The following is a 10,951-nucleotide window of genomic DNA, read 5'->3' on the forward strand; positions in this document are numbered from 1 at the left end:
AAATTGCTTACATGGAGTCCAAATCTCCATGCCAATATCTTCAATTTTAACAACATTCTACTCCCACTCCTATTTGCAGTGTTTGTTCAGAACCTGGTGGAGTACAATACTCTCCAAAGTGATAATTGTGCTCCCAAGAGCTTGTTCATACTGTCCTTGCCCCCATAAGAACAGAGTGGTCCATTGCAGCCCACTTGATTTTGCTTACTACAAAGCAGCTCGAGATGCACTTGTGCTTTAACATCAGACACATTGCTGGAGGTGTTTTCCCTCTGCACAGCTTCATAAATATGTGATAGAACACCAGTGTAGCTGAGTTTTCCTGTTCTCTTCAACTGAGGAGCCAGCTCCATTGAAGTGAGTGGGAAACTTTGTCACACAGGTTTTCCAAGTACAGGTTGGAGCAGCTGCAAGAAATACTGTATAGGAATTCCCCCCTGTGCAATAGTGGTGGCTCTTCAAAGTCCACCAAGATCACAGAGATGGAAAATAAAGGATCTAGGCTGTTCTGAAATTTAGCAAGCAGTCTAATGAAAATTTGCCTAAGCAACTAGAATTCCACTTTCAATTGGCACCAGAAAAGATGCATTTATATCACAGATGAAACTGTGGCTCGTCTATATCCAAAGCTAACCCCATAAGTGTGGACAAGCTTTCAGCCATGATGTGGATTTTTAGTATTGATTGATTGATTGATTGATTGATTGCATTTATATCCCAATGAGCTTTGGGTGATGTATATTGTTCTCCTCCTCCTCATTTAATCCCCACAACAACCCGTGAGATAGGCTAGGCTAAAAGGCAATAACAAGCCCGTGGTCACCCAGTGAGTTTCATGGCAAGTAGGGATTTGAAACCTGGTCTCCCAGATCCTAATCCAACACTCTAACCACTACACCACATTAATTCTGATTGATCCATTTGTGATCAACCCTCCCCCCCCTCCCACTTTGTTCACCTATGTTTATTTCTGTGCCTTTGCTAAGAAAATAGGCCCTGTTTTTGTGCTGCAGTTTGTCCAGTACCCTGGGAAGGTGTCAGGGAAGGGGGGTAGTCAGTAAGGTTGACAATTTATCCTTAATCTCTTGTGTCACAGTGAGGCATTAAATAAGGCTTGCAAGCTTCCAGCTCCATGTTATTCTTCTGGGGAGGAAAGCAAAGCAGATGCACATGAATCTATGTGGGCAATTTGTGTTGCATCTTAGCATGTGGTTGTGTTACTCTCCACTTCATACAAAGTGTATATAATGCAGTTTGAAGGCAGTGCTTCAATGGCAAACTGATATTTGCACTGGAATGGACCCTAAAATTCAGTGGAATCATTACGGCTTTCACCAGAGTTTTGATAGGCTCGCTAGTTCCCTCTCCCATCCTTCTTTGTGATAAGAATCTAATAAAAAGAATTGAATATTGATGTACATTTCATCCTATGAATCAAGATGATGGTGCAGCAGTTAAGAGTCTTCTACACCAATAATTCGGCAAAACAGTGGTATGAAGCAGGAGTGGGGAACCTTTGTCCTTCCAGATGTGGTTGGACTATAACTCCCATCACCCTGTGTCATTGGCCATGTGGAATGTGGCTGATGGGAGCCACAACATCTTGAAGCCCACAGGTATCCCTGAGGCTTGCTCCTACTAGCCCATAAAACCACCAAACCATTTATTATCATGATCATTATATGCTGAACCGCACAGCCAAAACTGTATGTGGGATGAGTTCCACCTGGAACAACCCCTACAATGTGCTCTTTCTTCTGCAGGCTCTTCTTCCAACTGGTGCCCCTATCTTCCAATGGAAGGAGAGTTGAAAGAAGTAAGTAGAGAAGGACTTTGGCTAGTCCTCCTCTCCACCAGGGGGCATGGGTGAAATGGGAGGGGATTGTCTGCCCAGCTCTTCTTGTCTGCCCTCCTGCCAAAGAGGTATCTGTGGGGACAGCAAGTCACTAGTACAGTGAAGCTGTCTGGATCATGGCGGGGGGGGGGGATTATTTGACATTTGGAAAATATATTTGCCATGTGCTTTATAAGAATAAGAATAATATGAAACAAAACTGGTTCAGTATGTTGGATTTAAGATTCCATTTCCTGTCATATTTACAATCCAATGGAGGGCAACAATCAGGCTGGGCAATGGCTTGCTCTTAATTCATACATAACCCAACTTTGTTTCCATGCAGTTTTATTGCTATTATGAAAACCTAAATGGATGCAGGAGAACTTTTGAGGCCTTATTTTGAATAAATTTCACAATATATGGAAATAATATAGGGTGCAATTTTTAAAAAAAAAAAAAACCCACTTGTTTTTCGTCCCTCCTCTGGCCTGGGAACCAAGTCCTACTCAGAGTAATTCTTGTTATTATTCATTTATTATTTATTAAATTTGTAGACTGCCATTCATCCAAAGATCACAGGGTGGTTTACAACATAAAAATACAAAATGAAATCCCAAGGTATATAACCAAAACAAAAACAAACCAGTAACCCACAAACAGATTTAAAAGACCAGACAAAATTCCGGTTATAGAGAACTGTTTTCACCTGGTGCCTAAAGATATGTAGTGAAAGCACCAGGCAAGCCTCCCCAGAAAGAGAATTCCACAAATGGGGAACCACTGCAGAAAAGGCCTATTCTTGTGTTGCCACCCTCTGGTCCTCTCATGAAGGAGGCACATGAAGAACGGCCTCAGATGATGTTTTCAGGGTCAATGTTGAGAAAGGTGGTCTTTGATGTATAGCAGCCCTAAGACATTTAAGGCTTTATAGGACAAATCCATCACTTTGAATTGGGGCACTTTGATTGGCGGCCAGTGCAGTGGGGCCAGGATTGGTGTCATGTGCTCAGACTTTCTTGTCTCAGTGAGCAACCTAGCCACTGAATTCTGAACCAGCTGAAGTTTCTGAACCATCTTCAGAGGCAGCCTCACATATAACATAATGCAGTTATCCAATTTAGAGGTTACCAGAGTGTAGACAACAGAAGTTAGGCTATCCCTATCTAGATAAGGGCATAGCTGGGCCACCAGCCAAAGCTGATGGAAGGCCACCGAGGTCACCTGAACCTCATGCAGTTGCAAAGGATCCAGCAGTATCCCCAAGCTATGTACTTGCACAGAGGGAATGTATCCCCATCAAGAGTAGGACACCTCCCACCCATCCTGTCTAGGGAACAGTGTTACCTGGAATGAACTTCAGTTTCTTGGCTTTCATATAGTCCATATGTGGCAAGACAACAGCCTGACAACAGTAAGGTTACCAGATTTTTTTCAATGAATCCAGGGACACTTATTGTTCGCTATGTACATGTGAACACTGAGAAAGCTGTAAATCCGGGGACTGTCCCCAGGAAACGGGGATGTCTGGTGACCTTAGACAACAGTCCATATGTGGCAAGACTCACCAATTCTTAAATGCTTACACTACTTGCCTCTTAACTGCTGGGCCCAATTCAGATTGCTGATGTTTACCTTTAAGCCCTGAAAAGCTTGGGACCCAAATAGCTGGAGTACAGTGCATGTTCCCATACTGTCCTTCACCATTGGTACCTTAAGATCTTAATTAAGGCCCTTCCCTGAGTGGTGTGGCTTTCTTGGAAGTGCTCTTCCTTTAGAGCTTTAGCTGGCCTTGCTGTGACAAGCTCTTCAACACCAGGTTAATACTTTGTCTGCTTACACAAGTGGGCTGTGTTTGTCTTTCTCCCAACATAAGTCATCAAACAAGACGGCCCAAGCAGTTTCTGTGTCAAAATCAGGCCTATTGAAATCAAACCCATTGAAATTAAAGGGACCTAAGTTAGTAATGTCCATTCATTTCAGTGGGTGTACTCTTGAGTATGACTGGCATCAAGTACCGGCCTATATTTTTGTGGAGTAGGGCTAGGAATCTCTAATAAAATTCTCTGTCTGCCCACCAAACTGCAATGCCTGTGATTCTTTGGGGGAATATATCTGCAGTTTAAATATAGGAACAGAAACATTGGAAGACATTGTTCCACTTTGCTTAGTGTTGTCTACACTGACTGGCAGCAGCTCTCCAGGGTTTCTGCCTGCAATCTCTCCAAGCGTGACCTGAAAATGTTGGGAATTGAACCTGGGACCCTCTGTGTGAAAGGCAGGTGCTTTACCACTGAGCTATGGCCCTTCCCCGATATGACCTGAGTCAATAAGTCTGAGTTCCAAAACTCTGTGCAGTGGAAGGGAGTGATTGTCTTGTCAATAGTAGACGGGGAGGAAAATTTAATATTTTGTGTATTTGGTTAACTGGCTCTCTCTTTGTCCTTCAATCTCTTTCTTATGAAAAGAATAGATTTGGACAGTATCACTGGATCATCATAAAGAGCAAATTCCCCATTGTGGCCTATCCTAGGCAAGAGCAGTTCATAAAATATCTATAAAATGCCACCTGCATTTGTATTGCCAGATAATTCCTCCCAGAACCCATCTCCAGTGTAAATGTACACACCTTAAAACATTATTATCTTATGTGTCAGAAGCATTTTCAAAAATGGTTGCCTGAGCTGGCATTCCAAAATTCTCATTTGACTTACAATAAATATGCTTTACCAGCATTATATTGATATGTCAGCAAAGCAATGTGTACTCCTGTGCTTTTTCTTAAAAAAAGCAAATTAAATTGAAACTGTGCACCAAGAAAAACTAGAAGAAATAAACTTCATATTTCCAAACAAATAAATTTTGCAAATGTATATATTTTCCCTTTGTTTGCATAATTTATTCTGCAGTTCCTGGTCATGCAGGGAGGAGCAATGAAGCAGAAGTGGTGTCATGATCCTGAGCTTGTAGGAAGACTAGAAAACTGAAAGGGGTGGACCTTTTTCAACCTGAGGGCCACATTCCCTACTGATTGACCTTCCAGGGGCCACAAGCCAGTGGTGGGTGGGGCTAGAAATGAAAGTGAGCAGGGCAATTAATGTAAATTTTATTTTCGGCAGTCAGCTAGTTTGTACACACACACCTTTATCATCCATCCAGACAAGCAATTCTAGCCAGGTAAAACACTCAAGGTGTGTTACCTGGAAAGGAAACAGAGCAGGGTCAGTAGTGTGACTGGGTAAAGTTGTGGTCTAAGGAGAGTTCTGAGGGCAAGCAGGCTTACAGAGCCACATTTGAATTTGAGGCACAGCTGGCTACGGAGCCAGAGGCCTAAATTCCTGGGACCCATATCTTAGGGGAAGCTAGCAGATGGTGGAATAAGTGCCAGAGATGGGGTACCAACGTTCAGGCAAAGCCCAGAGCTTACATGGAACATTTTAGAGCCTTCCCAAGCCAAAGGAGACAAACCTGCAGCCTGGGGGGTGAGGGGTGGGAGAGGAAGGCATCCTCTTCCAGGCTGTTCTTCAGTCTGCAGCCCTGATCAGCTCAGTGCAAGAGGCAGCAGGTTGAAAGCTTCCTGATTATAATCATGGTGGCTCTCAACTTGTGGCCAGCTCTCCAAACTGGGCCCCAGAAAACTGCCAAGAGAGAGCCAGGAAGAAGGACTCAGAAGTGACAATCCAGGGATTAGACCCAGTAAGTACCTTGCTGTGGTTGAAGGAAAAGCAGAGGAGTCTGGTCTATTTGCATAAATGGGGCACTGCCCTACCAGTTTGTTCTCCGCCAGCCCTCCTCCTTATGGATGGCCCTGGGGTGGTGGTGCTTGTCAGCTTCTTCCTCCTTAATCCATGTAGAACTCAGCAGAGAGGAAGGTGGTGTCAAAAGTAGAATTAGTTGTTTCATGCACTAATTGTGCAGGAGTCTTAATGCTGTGCAACAGAGGAATCCAATTCAACAGCTGTGCTAGTGGTAACTTGTTGTGAAACACATTGCACAGTCTATTGTGGAACAAAGTTACCAGCAATCTGCTTGTGTATTTCATTGCACAACAGCATTCCACTCGCTCAAAATGTTTCTCCATCAGAACAAGTATACCACTACGTGACATCACCTCATTGGATACAACACAAAGTACATGCACTAGTAAATTATGATTTTCTGTGACTCCCATGCACATGTCCATGGCCTGTTTGGAGATGTGCATTTGCTCTTCGCATTTGAGGCGTTTTACTGCAACAAATACATGTAAACCACTAGGATATCTGTGAAGCAAGAGATGACTGATCTACCTGGGCAGAAGCTCATGCCTTCTCCACAGGATATGTGAAAACAGAGAATGCTTAAGACATAGAGAAGGCACAGTCATCTCCTGAGAAGTTATCTTGGATAATCTAGAAAGACTGTAGAGCTGACCAAGGTATAAGGGAGTGCTTACCCCCTACTTAAATTGGCTAATTTTTTAAAAGGCTAATTTTTTAATTGTTACTTTGGTGCAGTATATATTTTTCTCTATTTTACTGTCTTTCTGCTTTTCCTGTTTACAGCATACCTTGACGATCTCTCCAGATGCATAGAACAAAGCCGAAGACTCATTATCATCCTAACTCCAGATTACGTTCTCAGGAGAGGGTGGAGTATTTTTGAGATGGAAAACAGACTGCATAACATGCTTGTCAGTGGAGATATCAAAGTGATTTTCATTGAATGCCCTGAATTAAAAAGCAAAGTGAATTACCAGGAAGTGGAATCTTTAAAGCACACTATTAAACTTTCCTCAGTCATCAAGTGGAATGGCCCAAAAAGCAACAAACTGAATTCAAAGTTTTGGAAGACCTTGCTCTATGAAATGCCTGCAAAAAAAAAAGAGGTTTTATCTCGGCGCCAGGTCCTAGATTCTGCTGAACAGGGACTCTTTGGGGATCTTCAGGCAGTGCCTTCCATTGCTGTGACGGACACCTCTGCTTCCTTGGTTGCCTCTCAGGCCGACTTGACCGATTACCAACAACCGGATCCAGTGCAAACCAGACATTACTGCAGAGGATATGAGTATGACATGCAGTCTGCAACCTTGCCGTTAGCCGCCATAAGCAGTAATCACCACACTTACTGTAACATACCCCTGACGCTATTCAATGGACAGCTGCCTCTTAATAGCAGCATGAAAGAAACACAGGAATTCCATAGGAACAACCCCCTGCTACCATTGTCAACAAGGGAGCTTAGCTTCACCAGCGATATATGGTAGCAAAGATATAAGCATTTTGAAACTGATTTATTGAGCATCAGTGAGACAAATTATTAAAAGGACCTTGAACCCATATAACATCAGGTGCCAAAATATTTTGCCAAGTCACAAGTAACACACTTTTTGTACTTGAACCTCTTTGTTTACATTTCAAAAATTATTAGCAAGTGGTGGAGGAACCTACTTTTGTAGTTCACAAATAAGTTCATATCTTTTAATGTACAGTTTTAATGCTTCTTTATATGAAATATATATATATATGAGGGCATTGGAGAGTATTTTGAAGTAGAGTTTACAGCCTGACAATGGAGTGACATTTAAGGCTATATGTGATAGTCTGTATTTATATATTAGTAATTCAGAGATATAAATGGATTTTTTTTTAATAGAAAGAGCATAGGTAGGTAAGAACAACAACACAGTTTGAAAATTTGAAACATAACAAGCTACAATGAATTATTGTATTTTCAAATCATGCCTGGAGGACACATTCCTGTAAAGGAAATATTTTAGGACATCTTTCTTATAAGATAATCACCAATACGTTTTGGAAGGTGGTCCAGGTGAATGAACATTTGCAGGTGATAGCCTCTAGTTTTCATTCAGCAAATCCTACGCTTGGAGAACACTTTGTCCACTTCACTTCCTCCATCATTTCATCCTCAAGATATTTCTCGATTCAACTGAGTGGATGCCATTGTGTTTTTCTTAAAGAAATTAGGACATTTAACAACAGTTTTGTTTCTGTAGGGTTTTCTTCTTTTAAACTTGTTTAAACTGGCTTTGCAGGTTTTTAAGAACTTTCTCCCTTTTGCATTTTATGTACCAATGGTATTGTCTTGTTAACCAGCTGCCGATTGGAACATTTCTTAGACTTCTTGACCTTGTAAAATTTGTATTAATGGTAATGTAAGTTTTGCACAGGAATATTATTATTCCCCCCTCCCTCTGTTTTCCAGATTTAAAGGTGTAACAGCTTACAAATTGACATTTGACAGAGAATGTCAGCAATAGAAAGGAAAAAATACAGCAATACTCACAAACAAAAGTGCTGCATTGTTCGGGTTACCAGTGGTATAACTTCAGTCATATTGATAATCATCTAAAACAGAAGGAGAATTTGCATCCCTTGGGTACAACCCTGTAAAAGATTCGTTCTGAGCAAGTCCCATTGCATTGCTTTCAGTGGGCTACTTAGGATCAGTGATGGCTGGTGCCCATTGTGATTGTTGGGGTGGAAGAAAAGAAGATGGATAGCAGGTGAAACCAGAGCCAGTGACTGGCCACCTCCTGACTGGGTGCCTGTAAAAAGGCAGGCAGGCAGGCAGGTGCTAGCTGAGGGCCGGCAGGTTGGTGAGGCAATGCCCCTTTTGCCCCAATGGACCAGTTACCACTGGTTCTTTTTTTACAAGAGCAACGTGGTTGCTGTTCCATTGTGGCTCCATCCCATGCCACTTCAATAATGTTATGAGGAGTTTCATCACAGGGGAAGGACCGACAATGTGGCCGCATCCTGCAACGGTATCGCCTGTTCTCGGCAGTGTGCAGACTCAGAGTGTCCTCATGCTAGGAACCCTGTGGCCTGTCCTTAGGAGTGGGTGGAGCTGATAGTTTCAGTTTCTCTCAGCTTCAGATTTTTCCAGTCATAAGTTCAGTTCTCCACACTTTTACACGTTTCTTTTTTAAATCTTCCTGAAAACCCATCAGCTGCTTAGTGCAATTTTGCATTAATATACACATTTTTGCAGAACACCCCGCCGCCGCTCCCACCGCCAATATGTATGCTTCTCCTTTTTGTATCTTATTTCATTAATATATGTGTTTCTACCCACATTTTATCCTGGTATGTGTGTTTTTGTACAAATCAAATCTTGGCTGGAAAACTGCATTGCAAAACACAAGAGAAGTGCCCATTTCAAAGGATAGTAGTGTATTAGGTTCACATATTGTTTCAGAAAGTGCGAATTAGGTTGGTTCACCTGTAAATACAAACTGAATAAACTTTTGTCCCCCATTCCTACCTGTCCCACGTGATTTCTCCCACTCTCACAAGATAGGCTCTAGAGGGCAGTGATACTAAGTATTCCAAGACTGGATAACTTCCCCCAACACCACCTGGCTTTGCACTGAGCACTTAAGAATCTCAGAGCTGGCATGAGAGAATTATCCATCTCTCTTCACTTCTGGTTATCCGAGTTAACATGTTGCCCAACCAAAGACTGCACACCTTTTTCTTTTTCTTTTAATTTGGCCCTTGTAAACCACTAGTTTGTCCCTGTTTCCTGCCACTGTGGGATGTCTTGTTCCAATAAGCTCGTGTGAGTCACTAACATGATCACTCTTGAGGATTTAGAAGTTCTCTAGAAGTTCAGCCTTTAAATGAGTGCTTGTGGTGGGGGTACCCTGATTCTAGCCTGCATGCAAAGAAATACATATGTATTTCTAATACATACTAAGGCATAGTTACCTCAGCAGAGTATGTGCTGCAGCAGCGGAGGTATGTTTTGAATTGTTGATATAACATATTTAGTATAGGATGTTGGGTAGGGCAGTGGTGCTTACCTGACCAGGCAGGCGGGTCACTGCTGCTTTTGAGGAGGGAGAGGGACAACACGGTAGGGAGGTCAGCAGTGTGCAACATAATTGTTCTCTTCAGTATGATTGCACAACGCTAACTTCTCTACCACCTTGCCCCTCCCACTTTCCTAGTAAGCAGCAATGAATTTGCTGCCCGGACAGGAAAATGCTGCTGCCCCACCCTCTGCTACTGCTACTGCTAAACCAAACATACACCTCATTGGACAGGGCTACTGTAGGGTTAAGTAACACAGCAGACCAGAACCTTTAGCAATGTGTGAAAAAAACTGCAGAGCAGCCTACAAAACAATTGCTAGCATAAGAATTAGGATATTTCAGATGTGTCGCTATTTTCATCTGAGAAGTGTTGGAGGATATGAATTATGTATTAATTTAATAAATTTATGAATCAAAACAATACGAATTAATTGCCCTTACCTTGCCTGAAGGTGGGGCTCAGCAGATCTTGGCTTGTCTAGGTAGCCCGTCAAACTTTGTTGTCACCATGACCCTGATGTGTCTCCAAAGTAAGGAGACAGGGTCTTCTGATGCTGGCCTGAGCTCTACTCCCAGCACAACTGTAGTGGGATGGGTGCTCATCACCATTACACTAACCTTTAGGTCAGGGGTGGGGAAGCTTGATAGCCTGAGGACAGCATTCCCTTCTGGAAAATTTTCCAGAGCACCTGTGCCAGTGGCAAAAGTGGGCAGAGCAATGAATGTGAATGTAACTTTTGTATAGCAGGATAACTTACACACACACACACCCCTCTGTCCTTCTTCCATGGAAGCAGCCAAGCAAAATCTATTGTGTGAAGTTGTGGAGCAGAGCCACATACCCTCCAACATTACTTTAATGAAAATCAGCAAGAGTGTCTCTTGGCGCTGCAGCGCAAATCAGCTTGCGTGGAGGAACAGCCCTTTTGCTCCATTAATGTAAGAGCTGGCATTTACCAGATACTAACTTTGTGTCCTGTATGTTTAATGCACCATCTTGTATGCATCTCCTAGTTGGCAAATGTAGAACTTATATTGATGTCCTTGGTTGGGTGGTGTGCATATGCTGCAATGAATTCCATGCTCATTGTGCATGCTTAGTTTCTGCAGAGAACTATCAATACTTACCAGAAAGAACTACTGTCACATTGAAAACTGGGAGTCTCTTATGTACTTGTAATTCCCCTGTGTTGACAGAATGGTTCACACTCTGAGATCCCCCTCCCCTGTGCAAGTATGTGCCTACTTTGCAAAGCCAGCTGGGAAGTTTCCTGTTTGGAAAGGAAGTAACAATGGGA

General features: G+C 42.6%; 1 protein-coding gene across 2 annotated transcripts in view; it reads left to right on the top strand.

The window, feature by feature from the left end:
- Positions 1 to 9,627, top strand: part of IL1RAPL2 (interleukin 1 receptor accessory protein like 2) — a 497,457-nt gene extending 487,830 nt beyond the window's left edge. For both annotated transcript variants that reach the window (XM_053373742.1, XM_053373740.1), the window contains exon 11: positions 6,379 to 9,627. In XM_053373742.1, the coding sequence (XP_053229717.1) occupies positions 6,379 to 7,079 (701 nt within the window). In that variant the 3' untranslated portion in view covers positions 7,080 to 9,627. The remainder of the gene's footprint in view (positions 1 to 6,378) is intronic.
- Positions 9,628 to 10,951: the final 1,324 nt, after the last annotated feature.

This window comes from Podarcis raffonei, chromosome Z, assembly GCF_027172205.1.
Source record: "Podarcis raffonei isolate rPodRaf1 chromosome Z, rPodRaf1.pri, whole genome shotgun sequence".
Lineage (NCBI taxonomy): Eukaryota > Metazoa > Chordata > Lepidosauria > Squamata > Lacertidae > Podarcis > Podarcis raffonei.